At 39.2% G+C, this 21,600-nt stretch overlaps 2 protein-coding genes across 2 annotated transcripts; both read right to left on the reverse strand.

The window, feature by feature from the left end:
* Window positions 1-4,919: 4,919 nt before the first annotated feature.
* LOC149205608 (uncharacterized) lies at window positions 4,920-5,932 on the reverse strand. Its single transcript, XM_089397447.1, has 2 exons — window positions 5,218-5,932; window positions 4,920-5,014 (listed from the first exon to the last, which is right to left on the reverse strand). Exons 1-2 carry the CDS (start codon window positions 5,930-5,932, stop codon window positions 4,920-4,922), a joined length of 810 nt encoding a protein of 269 aa, XP_089253573.1.
* A 4,265-nt stretch (window positions 5,933-10,197) lies between these two features.
* Window positions 10,198-12,661, reverse strand: LOC149205609 (uncharacterized). Its single transcript, XM_089393512.1, has one exon. It carries the CDS (start codon window positions 12,407-12,409, stop codon window positions 10,673-10,675), a length of 1,737 nt encoding a protein of 578 aa, XP_089249638.1. The 5' UTR covers window positions 12,410-12,661; the 3' UTR covers window positions 10,198-10,672.
* Between the last annotated feature and the right edge of the window lie 8,939 nt (window positions 12,662-21,600).

Raw genomic sequence — 21,600 nt, forward strand, 5'->3', positions numbered from 1 at the left:
TTAAAAGGTTATCTGTCTTTATCTAACTTTATAAAAACAACCAAACCTTGACAGATCAATAAGATCTTCACATGATAATAAACAATAACTTTAAAAATCATCAACTTTATCCAACCAAAGACTAATAAAAACTACCTACATTAGGATGCTAGAAAAATATACTTCAAGAGATTTGTAAGTTACTATTCTCAAAAGCAGCAAAACTGATCAAACCAGACGGACCCCCACAACCTTCCTTTGACAAGAGATCTGTTTTTTCTCGGCAAAGCTAGCTAATCTATTATATTATATACAGGTAAACATTACATGCAAAAAGACAGGCTGCCCAGGGCCCACTGTGGCACCTTGGGTAGCTTTACTTGACTCAGAATTTGCCCTCGCAGGGGCAGCACTTCCAGGTTATACCAAAACACATGACACAGAGTTGATCCCAGGTAGAAACAAAACGACCCGCGCAGGGGCATCCAACAGAAAGACTCATAACAGACTTTGCCCAGACGCATAACAGACAGACACTTAACATGAACAAGAACTGAAAGTATACAAACATAGAAATTTAGCATAATCCAGATACCAGCCAAGACCCCGAGCCTATCCCAGACCTGAGAGAGAGGAATGTAAGCCAGAGAGTGCCTCTGGGAGTTAATCTTCAGGTTTTTCCTCGATAATGCTGCTCTAGCCTTGGCCTTCTGGGATGCCTGCCCACATTGCCATAGGATCCTGCGCGGTGGCCGGCGGCTTCTGCTCTTGAGGTCGGGTAGGGGCTTGCTGAAGCTCCTTCTCTGAATTACCCTCTGCAGTTGTTGGTTGCAACACTGGACGTTTCTCCCGATTGCCCTCTGGAAGTATCTCAGCAGAGACCGGTTGCGTTCCTTCTTCATTCTCCTCAGGAACCTTCGTAAAGAGAACTGAGATGTGTGCGTTAATGCCAGCATTATCCCGCGAGCTGCCCAGGGTAAAAATGACTGAGCCGAACGCTGGAAGCATGGGCGCTCCTCCATTGGAGCTGCCGGCCTCCAAAAACTGACTGGCTGGAATTGGTGTGGCTCCCGCCCTTCTGTAACAATAGCAGCAGCAGCAATGATGGTGGACATCCGCTGCAGGGGGGCGTGAAGACTCACCACGCCCAGAACCTCTCCTACACGGCTGTCTTTCACGCAATCGCGCCATGGCTTCAGCGCCGCCCTCAACTTGCTCCAGAACCGTGCTTGAGGGCCTGTTGTTACTGCGCTCACTCCCAATTGAGTGCAGTCCCCAAATTGACTCGAGGCAGAGCTCAACTGCCCATAAACCTCGCCCAGGATAAGCAAGCAGGAAGCAAACCTCGTCCAAATGAATGCCTTCACTCTCAGCATCAATCGCGCCACATTTTCCCTCAGAAATTTGAGTTGCTTGCTCGGCACTCTGCGCCCAGAACAGCAACATTCCTTCCCTCTTAAGCCTGCTGACATTCCCTTGGGTTTTGCTCGCATTGAATTCTCTCTGCAGGCTTTCCATCGTTCCCAGCGTCCTCATTAAGGATTCCACAATGCTTCTCCCGACTTAACGTCTCGGCGGCGAGGGGCATTAAATCCCTTTGTTCATCACGTGGCGGCACATGCTGGTCATGTGGCTCACCATGTCCTGGCTCGGTGACACCCGCATCCGGGGAGACGGCCTCTCCTTGGATCAGGCTTTCACATTCCTGGAGCTGTTGCCTGTTAGGAATGATATTCATGCTTCCGAACAGAAGGGGGTGTTCGGTCTCGACCCCAATGTTAGCTAGGAGGTCAGCTATTTTGTTGCCTTCTCTTTTAGTGTGTACAAAGGAGATGGCTCTGGTGTTGCTTAGCTTTTGTGCTATGTCATTTAGCCTTGCTTCTAGTCTCCAACTGGGGGCTACTTTCCTCGCTTGCGAGCCGTTCTGTATACGGATGGCCATGTTGATAAGAATCTGGGAGTCGCCTTCTACAATCAGGGGTTGAAGATTGAGATTCCAAGCTTGCTGAAGACCCTGCCAAAGCCCTTCCAGCTCTGCTGAGTTGTTGGTATCCCACCCCATGTTCCCAAAATATATTTGCATAGGAGTGCCTTCATGGTCCCTCAGTATGCCTCCAAATCCAGCAGCCCCTGGATTGCCTTTGGAAGCCCCATCGAAATTCAACTTATATGAGTTTTTAGGGGGGGCTTTCCAATGGCAGATGTCCTTGAAGTTGCTGTTAGGTATGCTATTCTTGAGCGTTTCTTGAGGTAACTGCAGCTGCCAATTGTTTAGAATGTTATGTTCATTATCAGTGGATGGGAGCTCTTCCTTAGTCCAAACTTGAAGCGCCACCGTCTCTTGTATGTTCCTGTGTATCCTGCTCCAGGTTTCTTCAGTAGGAGATCGTTTGTTTTTGAATATGCGTTGATTTCTTTCCTTCCAGACATTCCATAGGACTATCCCCGGGATGATGCTCCATAAATGATTAAGGATCTTGCTTTTGTAGGGATGCTTTGGCCATTGTCTTATGGAGTTGATGATGTCGTTTTCCCTTCTGCATTTAATTTGGCATCTGAAACTGACCTTGTCCCAAAGTTGATTGGCTAGAGGACAGGTATCCAAGAGGTGTTGGAGAGTCTCTTCACTTTGAAAGCAGTTATGACAAATTGAGGGGCCATGGAAGTTTCGCTTTCTAAGCTTATCCCATGTGAGAATTTTTTTATGTCCGACCAGCCAGAGAAAGTAGGAGATTTTTGGCCAGGGTCCGATCTCCCATATTTTCCTCCACAAAGGGTCTGGGGGCGTGGGGGAGTTGCATATCACCTTGTAGGCTTCTGAGGTAGAGTAGGATCCCTTGGGTTGGTATCCCCATCTGAGGATATCCCCACCATTATCCTGCCTAATGCTTCTTTTCCTTAGCTCGATCCTTAGCTCTTCTTCCTTCCGAGCATCTATGTTGTTGAGAATTTGGTTGCTCTGTTTCCATTTTCTAAAACCATACTCCATTTCCGGCGACCAGAATTGGTGAACTTTTTCCTGTTGCTCCTCCTGCCTTTCAGGTATCAAAGAAGGGTGAAGAACATTTTTGAGTTTGGGCATTTGGTTCCAAGCATCAGTCCAAAATCTTGCAGTGCGGCCATTCCTTATTTCCCAGAAGCTGTGCTTTTGAATTAACTGATAGTGTTGTTTGGCGGCATTCCATATTAGAGATCCCTTTTCGGTAGGAGTGAATCTGATGAGTTCTTCTTGAGGTCTATTTCCGGCATATTTGGCCGTCCAGATTTTGACCCAGGGCTTATCTGGGTTAGTGATCCATTGCCACCAGATCTTGGCATTCATAATAGAATTGCTGTACTCAGGGTCCCTTAGCCCAATGCCCCCCTTGTCTTTGGGCAGGCATACATTGGTCCATTTAACCAGGGCCCATTTGCGATTGGTGGCTGAGCTGCTCCATAGAAAATTACGCTGAAGGTTTCTTATGCTTTTTAGTACCCACTTTGGCGCGGCTAGAATAGAGAACAGGTACAGAGGCATTGCCTGCAGGACCAATTTGATGAGAACAACTCGACTGGCTAAGTTAAGAGATCTATATGTCCAGAGGTTGAGACGGTTTTCAAGTTTCTCAAGAAGGGAGCGCCACGCGGGATGCTTAATGGCTGATGCCGTGAGGGGTGCGCCCAGGTATTTGGATGGGAGTGAAGCAGAGGGGAAGCCCAAGATGCGAGTTACAGCAGATTTGACCGAAGGTGGAGTATGAAAGAAGAAAACCTGCGATTTAGAGCAGTTGATGTGCGTGCCAGATGCTTCCGAAAAATCCTGGAGGAGGGATTTAAGACGGAGGGCTTCTTGAACAGAGGGATAACCAAAGAGCATAGTGTCATCAACGAACTGCTGATGAGAGGTGGCTGAGGAGTTGTGCACGGAGATGCCTTTGATCTGATGAGAATGGAGGGCTTGTTTAATGTGACGACCTAACCCTTCAGCCATAAGAACAAAGAGAAAGGGAGAAAGGGGATCCCCTTGCCGAATACCTCTGGAGGGTTTGAAGGGGCGGGAGGGAATGCCGTTCACAAGGATTGAAAAATGAGTGGACATTATGAGGCTCATGATCCATCGAACCCAAGAGGAGCAGAAACCAAAAGCTTTTAGCATATGATGTATATAACTCCAACTTAGTTTGTCAAATGCTTTGGAAAGATCTAATTTAAGAAGCATACCTGCTTGCTTTGAGTGCTTGAGGGAGTGAATGATTTCGTGAGTGAGTAGAATACCATCCATAATTTGTCGGCCTTCCACGTACCCTGACTGTTCTGGAGAGATGAGCCCGGGAAGGAGGGGTTTGAGCCGATTTGCTATGACCTTTGATATGACTTTGTAAATGACGTTGCATAAGGCAATTGGCCTGAATTTATCAGGGGTAATGGAATCCTCCTCCTTGGGGATGAGAGTGATGAATGTGGAGTTGAGAGAGGGAAGAAGCCAGCGCATAGCCCTGGATTCTTCAACAATCTGCCAGACTTCCTCCTTTATCATATCCCAGAAAGAGTGAAAAAATGTGGTAGTAAACCCATCTGGGCCAGGGGCTTTACCTTCTTTGAGCTGCGTCATTGCCTCATCCACTTCCTGGGGAAGAATAGGGCGCATTAGGAGTTCATTGTGTTCCTCCGTAATGAGCTTTGGAACATTGCGGATAATTTTGCTAATGGCCTGTCGTCGATCTTCTCTTTGCTCTTGATGGACCTGTTGAAAGTGATTGAGGAGCACCTCTTCAATTTCCTCATGTGTCTCTACTTTTGCCCCCGATTGGTTTTGGATGAAGGGTATATTGTTATGCATTCTTCGCTGGACTGTAGTTCTGTGGAAGAATTTGGTATTACGTTCCCCCTCCTTCAGCCATCTGACTCTTGACTTTTGCCTCCAGTAGATTTCTTCCTGCTTTCTCCTATCCTCCAGCTGGCTATGGATGAGTCGTTCCTGCTCCAGAGTGGCTTCCGTGTGCCCTTCCGAGATAATCTTTTGGTGGAGAACCTCCAGATCCTGAGTTAACTCTTGCTGCGCCTCGAAGATATTTCCAAAGGTTTCCCTGTTCCATCTTTTTAGGTGACTTTTGAGAAATCTTAACTTCTGCTGGAATTGATACATTTTTGCTCCTTCTGGGGGAATGAACGAGGCCCAGGTGGTCTTGACAAAGTCCTTGAAAGTGGGATGCGTAAGCCAGAATCCTTCAAAGCGGAAGGGTCTTTTGATTAAGTTACCTGGTCTTTGCCACTGTAGAGCTATTGGCCAGTGATCCGATCCAGTGTGAGCAAGTATGGCTGCTGAGATGTCTCCTCCTAGGTGGACCGCGTTGTCTGAGAGGAGGAAGCGATCCAGTTTGGAGGCGATTTGATGTTTGCCAGCTCTGCGATTGCTCCAAGTGAAGGTGCCATTACAAAACGGCATATCTATAAGAGATGTCGATTGGATAAATTCCTTGAAGCGATTGACTTCAGGTTCCATTCTACTCCTCCCTCCTATCTTCTCTTCAGTTTTGGTGATCATGTTGAAGTCCCCAGCAACGATCCACAGTGGATGCCTTCTGTTGTTACTTAGAGCTTCAATCGTGTCAAGGAGAGCTACTTTACTTCCTGTGTCTTGTGGGAAGTAAACATTTGACAAGTTGCCGTGAATATTGGTGCCCAAAATGTGAAAGGTCGCCTGTATAAGGTAGTGTGCTGCATGAAAATCCGAGAGGGATACCGCTTGGGTATTCCAAGCGATTGCCAACCCTCCTGAAGCTCCAGAGGCGTCTACTGCAACTGACCGACATCCAGGCCAGGCTTTTGAGAGAATGCTGCCTAGCGTAGTACTGTTACACTTAGTTTCCTGGAGAAAGCACATTTGTGGCTTTTCCTTTTTTATCATGTTTTTTAACATCCTGAGTTTTCCGGGGCTGTTTAGCCCTCTTACATTCCAAGACACCAGCTTCATGATTAACCATTGACAGAGGGCTTGTAGTACTTTGTCAACTTAGCGTATCTGCCTGAGTCCACCAGGATTTTCCCAATCTCTATTGTTCTTTGCAGATCTGTCTTTCTTCCTCTCTTTTTTGTGTCCTTTGGGCGCAGATTTCCATCCCATTGGCTTCCTGGTTGTATCCCGAGTTGGTGCTGATGATAGGCTCGTGAGATGATCACTTCGAGCTTATTAAGTTGGAGCTCTGGAATTGAATCGAATGCTTTCTTTTTGCATGCAAGCTCTAATTCCAAAATATCTAAGCCATTCAGATCTATGCTTTCTGGCTCTTCTTCCATTATTTGCACTTGATTGCTGTCTTCAATGCTGGTCTCTGGATTCTGGGGGAGGTCTGCTTTTCCATCAACTTCCATTTCCTTGTGGATTTCTGCGGTACCTTCCTGATCTCGTTTAAGAATGGTGGGGATGATGATGGGGGACGTAGATTTGGGAGGGGATTTAGATGGAGGGGGAGGTGAAGAGGAAGAAGGGTGATCAGGGTTGGCATCAGCATTGGTAGGGAACTCATCTGAGGATTGGCCAAGAATATCAAAGCTGTTCTTGGTTACTGGGCCATGGGATTTGTTAGGCTGGGGTTTGTACCCATTTTGGGGCTTTTTGTGAGAGCGCTTCCTGCTTGAGACTTTAGTGAAGCCATCCTGGCCAGGGGTACCAGAAGAGTCAGGGATGCTGATTTGGACATTTTGAGGGCAATCCCTAAAGAGATGTCCTAGGGCATGACATTTCCTACACCGAAATGGAACATGTTCATAGTCGAGAGGCTGGATCCATTCTTCATCTCGATGTGAGAGGGTTACAGACTCTGGAAGAGCTTCATTGAGGCGAATGAAAACACATATTCGAGCGTAGGAGATGTACTTACGAGATTTGGTTTCTTCTGCCGCTCTGATATACTCTCCCACCCCATTTCCGATCCCTCTGAGGATGTCCTCATCCCAGTATTCGTCCGGGAGAGAGTATAATCTGATCCAAACTGGCGCCCACGTCAGATCTTCCTTATCTGGATTAAATCTGGGGATCCATTCCCTCAGGTATAATCCTGCTGAGTTAAAAAAATAGGGCCCTTCTACTAGTATTCTGTACTTATCCTCTTGGCAGAAAAAGATTGCTGTAAAGAAACCTTTCGGCCCTAGCTGCAGCATGACATCTCCTTTAGGTTTCCATTTCGCCGCTATCCAACCATAAAGGGCTTTCTCAGTAGGCCAGAACCCTATGAACTTCCCGATGAGGGCATGATCGCGCATGTACTCTATTCTTCTATCAATCTTGTCTCCCGGCAGCTCTATTCGTGGCCGCTCCTTGGCCACAGGTCTGCACGTTGTTGAGGAAATTTTCAGGCCTTCTTCAGGCTTTTCTGCTCCTTCTTGTGGACCGCTGTCTCCTTCTTTCCGTCTTCCATTTTCCTTGTTGTCATTTTGGGGTTTTTTTCCCCTGTTCAGGATTTCCTTGTCCACTGAACCGAAAATGACGTTTTGCGCAGGGTCACTCTGCGACGGGGAGGGCTCTGACGCCCCCCCCAGAGGTTGTGCCATAGCGTAGCCTTAGTGCTCTGCAGCTCTGAAACGCTGCAGAGGCTTTCTCACCTCCTGTGATGATCTTGCCTGGTGTGCTGTCGGCGCCGTTGGTGGGTCGCTCAGAACCCTAACAGACTAGAAACCGTGAATCCTTTGACAAGAGATCTGTTACTTGGTTCTGCTCCTTAAAAATGTGTGAGAAACATGTTCTCTAAAAGGTCTTTGCAGGAAAGAGAGGAAGATAGTTATTAAAGGCTTTGGAGAGTTTATAGAAGAGAGTAAAAATGTTAGCTTATCCATGAGCATTACAAAAAGAAAAGATTTTACATTGCAGGAAGATGGTTGTTTTTCTATGCTAAGGAGGAAGATGGTTATTAAAAACTTTGCAGTATTTTAATAGAAAAGAGTAAGAGAGTTATTTCCTCTGTCACCATAAGAAAGAGCTAGAGAAGATCTTATAATGGAGAAGATGTTTATTTCTTCTATCCTAGGGAGGAAAATAGTTATTAAAATATTTGCAAGATTTATGGAAAAAAAAGTAAAATAGTTATTTCTCTATGAGCATGAGGAAGAAAATGAGAAAATATTTTATAATGGAGGAAGATGGTTATTTCTTCTATTCTAGGGAGGAAGATGGTTCTTGAAGACTTTCCAAGATTTATGGAAAAAAATGAAAAAGTTATTTCATTTATTATCATGCCCAAGAGAAGAGATAAGATTTTATAGTGGAAGAAAATTGTTATTATAAAATGTATAGGATTTTTTGAGAAAAAAAGAAAAATGGGAAGATTTTATTTTAGGTTTATGTCAAGTGATTGGGTGGAATGATTATCGTCACACACAAATAATATGATGAAATTTAATATAATAATTTCTAATTTTATTGTTAACATTAAATAATCTTTCTTCATAATCTTTCTCCAACACAACTATATATATTATGTATATATAATTGAATATAAATCATTTAAAAAATTATATAATATCACTATACACTCAAAACATTAAAAATTAAAGGCATTAAAATACCAAAGCTAATAAAAAAATAATGAATAATTAGCTTTATAATTAAATTTATAACTATAACTTAAATTTATAATCTAAATCAAATTTACAATCTAAATCAAATGATAAGTTATATTATATTATTTATTTATATAATATATTTATATCATACATTAAAAAAACACATTTATATGATATATTCTACAAAATAAGAAAATGGAAAAGTAGTATAAGTAACCTATAAATATCAACATTGTTATCTTTATTAAAACATAAATCAATTCAAGTTTGAACCAAGCGAATATAATGATAATAATTTTGTGAACCAAGCGGATATAATGATAATAATTTTCTGAAGTTACAGTGCAGCCTGAGACTCAATATTCATCTCAAACAAAAAGTTATGTTCATTAACATACAAATCAAATATATGAAGACTTATACATTGTTAGAAATATTTAGCGAATTTAATTTTCGTTTTGGCGGACGGGAGAGGCAGAGAGTTATAATTTTTGCAAAGTTATTTTCGTGAAACTAGGTTCTCACCGCTAAGTTGATTTAGTGGAGCTACCTTAGCACAATGCTAACACGATAGGTTTGGAGCAACATACTAAAACTTAATATTCATTTTTTGAACATGAAAAATACATTTTCATGAGATTGTAGTTCATTTACAAAATAAAATAGAATTTTACAGAGATTTAAACTTACGCTCAAACACAGTGAAATTGCCGTTTTAGGCGCCCACCAAAAATTGGCCCACAATTTTCTCCACAGAGACTTGCGCTCTTTTTCTTCTTCTTACTCTCTAACCTCTCTACTCTTCTACCTTTACCATCAAAATGGATTTTACATTCATGTTTAATTCAACAGACAATTTTACATTTAATTCATGACAGAGTGAAATTAATTTTGATGTTGTTGTTGAGTGTGATCAAAATCGCGTAGGTGTTTTTGGAGTGTGAGCAAGATTGTTAAATTAATGTTTGCCCATATCAGTTTACCTAAGTACAAAAATTCTTTAAATACTTTTTTCTGAGTTTTTTAATGGTTCGTGTCTGACTTCGGTCCTTCTATCTTCACGCTGAAACGCAACCTGCAAAATTGTCTTCAAACAGAGACGATACTTGCACAAGTGTCTGACATATATGACTACAAAAGGTCTCTGATATGCATGGCTGCTGTCCGGCTTGGGATTATTATTTCCATGTCGTATAGCATTAACTCTACCATTTTTATGATATTGCTCGCTCCAAATACGCTATATGCATCTGCAAATTTCTGACAATCATTTTGTGGGAAGTATGCCCCATGTGATGACATGGTGGAACTGAATTTATAGGAATTGAGGGGAGAGTATCACGAATTCAACACGTGAAGTCACATAAAACGGCCCGGCGCACTGTCTGGTTCTTTCCCGTCAATCCGCTGACTATAAAATCATGTCCTCTGTCTGATCTGTCCGTGAGTTCTCATTTACGGATGCATGAGAGTTATAATTTTGAGTTATGAAATCTGACTTACCGAACCATCAGAGGAATGGGATAAAATATTCAGCGTTTTTTTAGGGGCATCCGTGTTCAGAGATAGATGGTTTAAATGAGAACCACAAATTTGAGTTCTGAAATTTGCGAAATCAATTTCATTAAGATTTCATTAAAAGAATTGGTCCATACTGTAAGATTTTGAGAAACACAGATAGATCTAGATCTGTAAAACAATAACAAGCTTGCAAGGCAAAGAAGAAAGCGAGCAAGAATTGAGAAAGAATGAAAAGTAAATTCTACATTATGAGGTTTACAATAAATACATAAAAGCACCTAAGTTAAGCTTAGTTGTGCATGCAATAACTAAAGCTAAGTGTGCTGTGCCGCATGCATGCAAACAATGAGTTCACTGGACCTAATCTAGGTGCATGTATACCAGCACAACTAGTCTACAGCTAGTCTAAGTCTACGGCTAGTCTACAGCTAGTGCATATACACCAACACCCCCCCTTAAGCGTAACTTAGGTGAGTGTGATGCAATAATGAATGAGTCCCGGCAACACGGCCATTTTAGGTACCCATATACAATGCATAAAAATGAGGAAAGAGGGAAAACCCAGTGGGAAGAAAAACCCCCCTCAAAATATAATGCAAAAGTTAAAAAAAGCAACTGCTAGGCAGTCGTGTCTTCACCCCGAGTCGATCTCGCAGGGTGTTACTGTTATTGCGGAGCCAAGGGCAAGGAGAGCTAAGGCTTTTCCAAGTTGTGCATACCATATGCCCTGGATCTTAACGTCCTTGGGCGCCGTGGAGCCCAAATCGGTGTCGGAGGGCTGAAGGCTCTCGAACACACCAATCACCTCGTGCGTTTCGGGCTTACTCTTGCTGACGCTGAGGGTGATACTTCCCTTGGACGCCGATACGACCTTGATATTCTCCTTCGCCAGCTCGTCCTCGTCACCGCGACCTCCAGCTGGGAGCGCCACGGCGTTGTCGTAGCCGGTGGAGCCACCACGGCCCTTGGGGTAAAACCCACGGTAGGCCGGCATGAGGAACTGCCCGCTGAAGCTCTCGGGCGTGCCCGAGGCCACAAGCTGCTTGACGGTGAACAGGAAGGGCACGCGCTCGTCTCCGGGCAGCTGAACGGTGACCGCCGCGTAGTCGATGCTGTCCTTCTCCTCGAACTTGAGCTTGCCATCCGATGAGACTTCCAGCGGGCCCTCGATCTCGTCTAGCGTGTAGCTCAGCCGGGTCATGAGCCTCGTCTTCTGGAAGTCCGGTGGAAGGTTCATGTTCGTGCCCTCCGCCTTCACGCTAAAGGAAGTCGGCTCATCAGAGGCATCTAACCGAAAGAACAGAGAGGTGCCAATGGCGAAATCGTAGAGGTTTAACAATTCACCGAACCATATTACACAAGCCTGTGAGTGCGAACTTGTGTTAAGAACATAGGCATTTGCAGTGCACAAACAATTGCCGAGACAGACCTCCTCGCACTGTCGTTGCTCACTGTACAGGATTCTTCCGGCCGGGGGCATAGATTTGCTGCTCAACTCTACAAACCCGTCAGCGGTTGTCCGGTTTGGATAGTGGCTGCACTGTGACGGCGTCTTCCGAACACAACCGCTTGTCCACTGCCCAGATTCCCATTCGCGGCTGTCCTTGGGAACAAAGCCCGGAACACACATGCAGGACTGAACATTGTTATTGTTGGACGAACCATAAGGTCTGCAGACGGCATAAACGGGCACCATTTTCGTGGCCACAGGAGGTTCTTCGGCCAGCTTGGGCTCATCTTCCTTGACAGGTATTTCATCACTTTTGGGCTCCTCCGGAGCCTTTGCAGCTTCATCTTCAGGCTTCTTTTCCTCCACAGCTTCAGCCTCTGCTGCTGGTTTCTCTGCCTCAGCAGGTATGATCCATTCTTGTGCTTCAGAATGAAGAGGTTCGTCGTCATCGTCGTAGCAGGCCGCCACCTCCAACCGGTTAGGGTCACCACCGTGGGTTTCTAGGAGACCGTGGACGTAGTTGGTGGCGCACAGGCTGGCGACATGCGGGTCCTCCGGTTCTAAGCTAAAGCTTTTACGACTATTTCTATAGATTGCAATCGAATCCTCTACCATTCTAAGCATTTCATTTTGTTTTCCAAACAATTCTTCCAAAATTTTCCATACCTGATTTGGAGTTGAACATGATTCAACATGAAATAGCAATTCTGGAGAAATAGATAAACATAGGATGCCGAAGGCCTCGTCCATGCGATTGAAATATCTTGATTTCTCCACTGCCGATGTTGGTTCAACTTCCGTTTCCATGGTTATTCGAAATAAGCCTCTACTTCTGAGATGAAGTTGAATCTTTGGCTTCCATTCGAAATAGTTATATGGAGTGAGAATTGCCGATGGTGGAAACTCCAATTTAGACTCCATTCTTTCTTGTTGCTTCAATCTTCTGAACCTGCAAATAAATTGCTTGTGCACTGATTTACAAATCCCTGTGCTCTGATACCATGTAAGATTTTGAGAAACACAGATAGATCTAGATCTGTAAAACAATAACAAGCTTGCAAGGCAAAGAAGAAAGCGAGCAAGAATTGAGAAAGAATGAAAAGTAAATTCTACATTATGAGGTTTACAATAAATACATAAAAGCACCTAAGTTAAGCTTAGTTGTGCATGCAATAACTAAAGCTAAGTGTGCTGTGCCGCATGCATGCAAACAATGAGTTCACTGGACCTAATCTAGGTGCATGTATACCAGCACAACTAGTCTACAGCTAGTCTAAGTCTACGGCTAGTCTACAGCTAGTGCATATACACCAACACATACCAAAAAAAATATCAAGATTTGGTGATTTGGTGAAAAATGGTATAATATAATTTGGAAGAGAAAAAAAAAATCAAAATATATAATAGTTAAAATGAACCATAATTTAATGGAGTTTAAATAATTAAAAATTAAAATTTGTTTAAAAATTATATGATTAGATTGTAGGAAAAAGAAAAACTCAAAATGTGTGATAGCGAGATTGAATCATATCTTATTTATCATGATATTGAATGATTAGCATTCAAAAATAATGTTTATATCTATTTTGTAACTATTTGTATAATTAAAATTATTATAAAAAAATTTAATTTCAAAATAAATAAGATATTTGGATTTCAAAGAGTGGTTTGCAGTAATCATATAATGATTTTAATATGACTTATGTCAACTATATGCTATTTAAAATTAGTTTTCAAAGATTTATAGTTTTAACCAATGTAAGTTTTTTTATCACACTTTTTTTATGACAACTAATTAATTTATTATGATATGTATTATTACTAATATTTATTTTTATAATGGTCTCTTTTTGTGCCAAATGACTCTGTGGTGACTTTTCCTTATAAATTTTTTCACAAAAACTTCTTTCTTATATTTTAATTTTAGCTAATACATTTATTTTTTTTCCAAATCCGGTAAGGTTTGTTGGAATCACATGTTTTAGTTGAGAAATTTTCTCAATCCAAATGCTACATAGGTTTTAAATAACAAAAAATCAAGATTTGGTAAAAATTGTATCACTAAAAAAAAAAACTCAAAATATATAATAGTTAAATTGAGCCATATTCTGGGATGAGAATATGCTCTACCGTTTGTTTGGACAAATGATGTTTCTGCGAAAACCCTAGGCTTTACGGCCTTGTGATGTGTGATAGCCTCTAATTTTGAGTAGTAGCCTGGACTGGCTTGGATCCTCCAATGAAGCAGGTTGCAGACCTTCCTGATGTCGGTTTCATATAATTACAATCCTCCTTCCCTCTCATTAACGGTCTGTGTCTTTGGCAATGGTAAGCGCTCTGAGATTTTGAGGTCTCTAATATTTTTCTTCTGACCGGGCAGCCCTTTGTGGGTAGTTTGGCCCAAGATTACAAGTTAGCCCTGGAGGTTTCAACCTTCAATAACCTAGTAGCTAATGGACCCAAATTCCAAAATCCCCTTCCTCCAAATTTGTTAAGAAGCTTGATGATATCCCTAAAGTTGTGATTCCAAACCCTCAGGCCTAATCAAGGGCCCTTCAACTCACCAAACGAGGCTTGATTGGCCAATTTACTAACTTTGGGCTTTCACTAAGATCAGTTATATCATGGATCAAGACTAATTGGAAAGAAAAAATGATAGGGGAAGTGGTTCCTCCTTTGTCGAAAAGGGTTTCTTCACCTTTCATTTTGAGCTCAAGGAAGATAGGGACCTTATTTTCAGAATCAACCCATACTTTATGGGACCTCAAGGTTTGTATTTGGACATATGAAACCCTAACTTCAATCTAGATTTTGGTATCCCTATGAAAGTCCCAGTTTAGGTTAAGTTTCCATATTTCCCTCTTTATTGCTGGAATAATGCCACCTTCAAGCTCATTAGAAACTCTCAGTGAAAATATACTGATTGTGTTGAATCTAGGGAAGGTCTATTTGCTTATGCTTGAATTTGTGTAGAAGTGGATATGGGAAATGGTCTTCTAGTGGCAGTAAAATTATGCATACATGACTAGACGCACATTCACGAAATAGATGATGACAAATTACCATTCAAGTGCCATATTTTCCACAAATATGGTCACTTCACTAGGAACTGCACCAAAGCCCTAACTATCTATGAAAATCAGGGAGAAGAGGAGGATCAATGGCAATAATCCAAAAGGAGAAGAGGTCCTAATCAACAACATTATCCTCAACATTAGAAGAATGTCTAGTAGCCTAAGGACGTGGCAAACCCTAATAAGACAAATAAAAAACAGGAAGGCACTATCCAATTTGGTAGCCATTCAGGAGAAAATAATAAATATAAAGCTTTAGCAGATCTGAATGATGAAGAAGGACTTTCCCATAAATATACAGAGCCAGTTCCTCAAAACATCCCACCTCAAAGTCCAAAGAAAGATTCAGAAGAAGAGAATCGAGCTCCTGAAACCTCTCAAAATGCTTCAGCAAACTTATTTGAAGAAGAAGAGGATATCTACCTCTCATCAAAGGAGGTCACTGACTCATATAGAATAGCCACTTCAACAGATAAAAAATCAGAAGCTAAAAAATCCAAAGACATGGAAAGGAGAACCCGACGTATAGGAAGGAAAACCAACAGGGAGATTTGTGTAGCCCAAACTAAGAAAGATAAGGAACTGGGATATAAAAGCACCATACCCCACGAGCTAGTTAGCCATGGTAACAAATAAGGGAAAAACGGTGTGACGATATGCCCCTTGAAGGGGGTGTCTCAACCAAAAAGTAAGTAATGAATATAGTCTCCAGGAATTGCAGGGCTTGGGTCCCAATAAAATAATCATAGAAGCAAATTATTCGCTATTGAAAGAAAATCAAACAATAGGCCTTTTCTGCAAGACTAAGTTAGATGAGAAGGACTTCTCATCCAAGCACAAAAAGATATGGAACAAGGATTGCCATCTTGAGGTAAGTTCTTGGGATACATTAGGAGGTGTATGTACATTATGGGAGCTAGATCAATTAAAACTAATAAAGAGTAAAAAAACCCAACATTAGATCACTGCTTCTTTCAACATTCTGGCTCTTAATCAGGTATGCACTATTGTAAATCTTTATATGCCTATCCTCTTTAGGGAAAAGAAATATTACTGGAAATACTTAATAGATCTTAAATATATTGATTTTATTTACAAATTGCATCATTAGCGGAGATGTTAATACCATATTTAATCAAAAAGTAAAGAGAGGAGGGTCACTAGTCAAGGATGTGCACCAAGAAACTATGGAGGACCTGATTAGTTCCCTCAATATGATTGATATAAAGCCTTCTAAAATTAGATACACTTGGAACAATAAAATGTAGTTGGAAGATTTTGGTAATAGATGGAATAGATTGTCAATACTATTTGTAATAGATATGTTAATAAAATTTTATAAGTAGTGTAAGCCTAGGTGTTGGTAAATAGTTTTCTAAAGTAAATTCTTACTTTGGTCAAAATAATTATATTCTCAAGATTTATGAGAGTCCATTCTACTCAATTTTGGTTGAAGAAAGTATAAACAAAACTATGGAGCAACATATCATTATTTACATTACATATTTGACAAATAAGGAAGAGGCCAATGCATGAAAATATTCATACACTTACCTCAAATTAAGGATGGAACAATTGAATCTATTTATGATGCAATAATAACTCTTTTAGCATAAATGAATCTATCCTTGATGAAATTAGTTGGATTTGGATTGGATGGGGCTTATTCCATGAGGGGTATATTGGAATGTTTATCAACAAAATTATGTCGACATCCTCCTCATTTATTATATATTCATTTCATATATCATTGAGAAGAATTAACAACAAATGATGCTTCAACTCATTTCGAGAGGTGATATTTATTGACAACTTCACAAATAAAGTTTATTCTTGGCTTGGACAATCTAGTTAAAGACATGGAGAACTAGAAGAAGTAATGGAAACATTTCAAATCACCAAGTTAGAGGTGTTACAAATTCACCAAATTAGGTGGTTGTCTAGAGGAATGGTCATGGGAAGACTTGATAAGCTCATGTCAGCTTTGTTAAAAAGTTCAGTGTAGGGGGATAAAAAAATGTATGACTTGGTAACAATATTTCAAGTACAATTTTGCATCCATTTACTTGGAAATGTTGTTATTGAGTTAAATAGATTGAATCACAAGTTCTAAAAGGATTACCTATATATTAATTCTATAGGAACTAGTTTATATATTACAATTACCATGCTTCATAAGCAGTGTTAGGAGGCATATTTGGAGTTTGTACAACACACACATCATGTTTTTTTGAAGAAAGCACAAAAAGGAACTCTTTAGTTTTCAAATGGTGCATGTATGCTACATGTACGTCCATTGGAGTTCATTATTTGTCCCAATACATATACATAAGGGACACTAGATGATTACATTTTTTTGGGCAAGAGCTTTGTAATGAAGAATATGAGGCTCGTAGATTTGCCAATATTTAATATTGCTAAGATTTTTAATCCTCACCATTATTATGAGGAGATAGATGATAGAGATGCTCAAATAAGAACATGGTTAACATGCATATGTGAAAAAATCATTGTTGAAGATTGACCTATTATGGGTGTTGTTAGATGTTTGGTGAGATGTATGAGTTTGTTTGTACTATTTATAAATCATACACAAAAAAACATATGCATAGAGCATGGGATCTATGTGGAAATGAACCTGAATTGTTTGAAATTATTCCATGTCTAATATCATTATGGCAAACTATTCTTGTTATTCCAATTTTACTATTATTTTACTAAAACTAAATAAGATAAAATGTCATGATAGATCAAGGATTTTGTTGGACACATTAGGTATGTTAATTTTTCTCTCTCTTATTGCACCTCATGCTCTAAATGAGGTAGATTGGAATATAAGTTATGATGTTTAAAAACTAATGAAAGCTTGAAAGCCATTTTTATTGGGCAAATACCTTCATCTCATCCATGATGTAAATTTTGAAAAATGTAAATTGAATAGAAGCAAACTAATCCAATATTATTTTTTAAATTTAGATACACTATTTTATTAAGTTTTATTTAAATTAAAAAAATTTATTGAGTAATTAATTATTTCTAACAATATCAGTGTTTGAAAGAGTGATATTTTATTAAACATTTTTTTAATAAAATGTATAATTTGTTTGTTTGTTACTTTCAATTAAATACAATTATATATAAACTTTTGGAGTGAATATATGCTCTTAATTTATTTGTTAAATGCCCTTCCAATTTGTTCACTAAAGTCCATTCCATTGCAATGTTAAATTAAATATAAAGAAATTTATGCGCAAGATATTAATTTAATAATATTTAAAATATATTTTACATTGCATTCGTGTGCATTGGCCTCAATTTATGAAGTTGAAAATCAAATTTATTTATTTATTTATTTATTATTATTATTATTATTATTATTTAGTCTTTTTTTTATTATCAAACAACAATAATGATTTAAGCAAAGTCTTTCGGTAGAAATCACATAAGAGAAATATTATTCTTCAAATATAACCATTACTTGAAATTATATCTCTACATTTCTCTCTATTTAAGTCTTTGCCATGTTCTGCCTCTTCATCTGGTTCCGATGATGAACCACACTTGTTGGTTTGAAACGCACTAGCCAAAAATTTCTATTATATGATTTCTACTGAAAAACTTTACTTAATTCATTATGAATCACAAAAATCTGAATAAAAAAATAATAATGATATTACTATTATATTCCCTTTCAATCAGATAAATCACCAACGTGAAAGCTCAATTTTTAGTGAATACACGCTAGTCAACGAAATTCCTCGAATAATTTACATATTTAATAGTAATGAGGACTAAATCTGCATGTGTACGTATTCATTCATTTCGAATATTGAATAAAATGAGGTTCATAATAAATATTTATATAAAATAATTTTCTTCTATTGAATGTCGTAAATAATTGTCGGTTACTTTTATGCGAAAATGAACCTATACTCCTTTCGCAGAAAATGCAATGGAATAATATATCAATGGTTCAACGGTCCTTTACTATAACTTACAAACATGTCCACGATTCACATTAATTAATATATCAATGATTCGTAATTAATGTGAAATTGTAAGTTGGGAGGCCACGGTAGAGGCAACAAAAGTAGGCATGAGATATTAGAATTTTTCTGGTGTATTTTATAAATATAATTTTATTCTCTATTTTATCGCGAAATACAATATTCGCCTCATCTTTATCGTCAAAGCTTTTTGACTCCCGATTAGTTTGTTGAGTTTTTTCGTTTTTTAGCCCTTTTAATCCAAGTGTTTATAAAATATTAAATATTTCCATTTTTTTATCAATTCAAAAATATTTTTCTAAGCTTTGAAAATCTTATTTTTAATTTTTGATTGGCTGAGTGAGCTTTGATGTGACATTATTCCCTTGGTGAAGGGAAATTTAATACAGGGATTTGTAACCCCTAGGGGTGCGACTTGTTGGCTAGTGAATGTACTGCTAAGGCATCTCTGCTGCTGTGCAGGTCACAGATTCAAACCTCTTCTTACCCATGCCCTGTGCTTGGAGGCCGTGCAGTTGCACCCAGAGGTTATAGTGGGAGTTGTAGGGGATCAATCATGTGTCACGCGAGTACAACAACTGGCATGTTACAGATTCTGCCAGTCATAAAAAATTAATTTTGGTATTTCTCAATGTCTTACAAATTATTTTTAAATGAAAATTAGAGTAATTTTGTAAATGACCATTCTGTCGGTGATTGCTCTGATACTAACGTTGGAACTAACACTAACACAGTGCTTTGAGAAAGCGTTGTGAGAGGGGGTGGGGGATGAGGCGTGTGGGACGTTACCGAAGAGTGCTCTGACATTAACATTGACAGAAATATTAACAAAGGGACTCATAGTGTGTTTACCTCTTATTCCATTTTCAACCTTTTTTTTTCATTTTCAACTTTCATGTTGGACATTGGATAATCTAGCGCTCCCCGTGTGCTTTGCGACATGTGCTTAACCACCTCTAAAGGATCCATTATCTCTTGAGATGCGTCTATTTACAAATATCTATGGGTTTTGGTATGACAACAATTGTGGTTCCAACAAGGGGTATCGGAGCCAAAGGTCTCCAGCTCAAAACATGCCTAGCTCATGTTGGGGGGGGGGGGGGGGGGGGGTGGATATTGTTGGGCATTGAATAATCTAGTGTTCCTTGTGTGTTTTATGGCATGTTCTTAACTGTGTCTCAAGGATATGTTAACTCTAGCGATGTGTCTATCTACTAATACCTATGGGTTTTGGAGTAATGATAATCGTAATTCCAACATTTTACATATTCATCTATGCGGGAGAACAGGAGTATGGAGCTATGAATCTTTGTAAAAAGAAGGATGTGCGGAAGAGGGGGTATGTTTAGGGGAACGAGTATGTGGAGCTAGGAACATAAAATTTTATTTGCATTGTTCTGCATCTTTGCATGCATTTCCCATTTGCACATTTCTTTTGCATACCTCTGACACTACATCTTAATCAATTAATTAGTAGTTTTAGATCATTAAATTTTGGGGCATGAAAAGTTTGGTTTACGCGTATCTCGGGTGCGAAATAAGGGTGGGTGGTTAACCTTTTTCACTACTATGTCGACGTGAGATTGTTTTATTTGATATCGGGATGCAAAGGAGTTGTGGAAAAACCACTTTATTGCTGACCCGATGTGCATTTTTCAAAAACTATGTTTAACGACTTTGATCGTTTAAAAACTGTATCAAAGTAGAAACAACAAATCTTTGTATTCACAGTTCTCGAATACTATGTGCATTTGTGATCTCACATTTATGAATTAAATAAGTTTATCCAATATTAAATGAAGTACCTTTTAAAAGCATGTGAGGAATAAGTGTTGTGTTGGAGAAAGGGTGTGTGGAACAAGGAACATAAACTTTCTTCCACAATGTCCTATAACTTCGCATACATTCCCACATACCTCTGTTCCACACAAAACTACATATTAATCAATTAATTATCATTTTTTGGATTATTAAAGTTTTGGGTGTGAAAGGTGTGGGTTATGTATATATTGAGTGCGAAATAAGGGTGGACAATTAATTGTCACCACTACTATGTCAATGTGGGCTCATTTTATTTGAGCTTCTCGAATACTAAGTGCATTCATAATTTCATATTTGTAAATTAAATAGTTATTATCCAATATTAAATAAAGTGTCTTTTTAATGTGTATGATGAATAAGTTTTGTGCGGGAGAATGAGTGTCTGAAACAAGGAACACAAACTTTCATCTACAATGTTCATACTTCTAGGTACATTTTGCCTCTGTACACTTCTTCCATACACCTCCCTCCCACAAAACTCTACATATTAATCAATTAATTAGCAGTTTTGACTTATTAAAAAATGAGGCATTAAAAAATTGGTTTACATGTATATTAGGTGTGAAATAAGGGCAGGAAGTTAACTATCCACACTACTATGTCGACGTGGGCTCGCTGTATCTAATATCAGGATGTAAAAGAGCTTCGGTAAAACTACTTTGTGGATAATCCAATGCGTGGTTTTCAAAACTATGTTCAATGGGTCTTATCATTCATTATAATCAGTGGTTGATACAGAGTGTGGGGTCCCTCTTCTAACCTCAATCAACTTCCTACGTCGCGGACTAGCATATATTAATATGTAAGTATTTTCGACATTTATTTGGTGAATCAATGCATAATCAAGACATCGTACGTGTGTTTAATATCATTTACTCTGATAACTTGTTTCATTAGTAACTACTATTGTACTTTGACTAGATTTTCATTCAATATTGATATGTTTATCTTGATGTTTCTTTCAAATTAATTCTCATATTCATTTAAAAACTTTATCAAAGTAGAATCAACAAATATTGGTATTCACGGTTCCAGAATACAAAGTGCATTTTTAATGTCACATTTGTGAATAAAATACTTGTTATCCAATATTAAATGAAGTGTCTTTTTAATGTGTGTGAGAAAAAAAGTGTTGTGGAAGAGAACAGGTATGCACAAAAGGAACAAAAACTTTCTTCTATATTTTTTGTGTACCCCTACGTATATTCCC

Source organism: Pinus tabuliformis, chromosome 1_2, assembly GCF_031772625.1.
Source record: "Pinus tabuliformis cultivar Carrire ecotype Pingquan chromosome 1_2, CPIR1, whole genome shotgun sequence".
NCBI classification, from domain to species: domain Eukaryota; kingdom Viridiplantae; phylum Streptophyta; class Pinopsida; order Pinales; family Pinaceae; genus Pinus; species Pinus tabuliformis.

What these genes read in the sequence shown, in the direction of transcription:
- LOC149205608 (XM_089397447.1), bottom strand. Translation starts at nt 5,932, where the DNA reads ATGAAGCTGGTGTCTTGGAATGTAAGAGGGCTAAACAGCCCCGGAAAA. An exon ending in TCTACAGTGGCAAAGACCAG is followed by an intron (nt 5,015 to 5,217) that starts GTAACTTAATCA and finishes TTCGAGGCGCAG; the next exon opens with CAAGAGTTAACTCAGGATCT.
- LOC149205609 (XM_089393512.1), bottom strand. Translation starts at nt 12,409, where the DNA reads ATGGAGTCTAAATTGGAGTTTCCACCATCGGCAATTCTCACTCCATAT.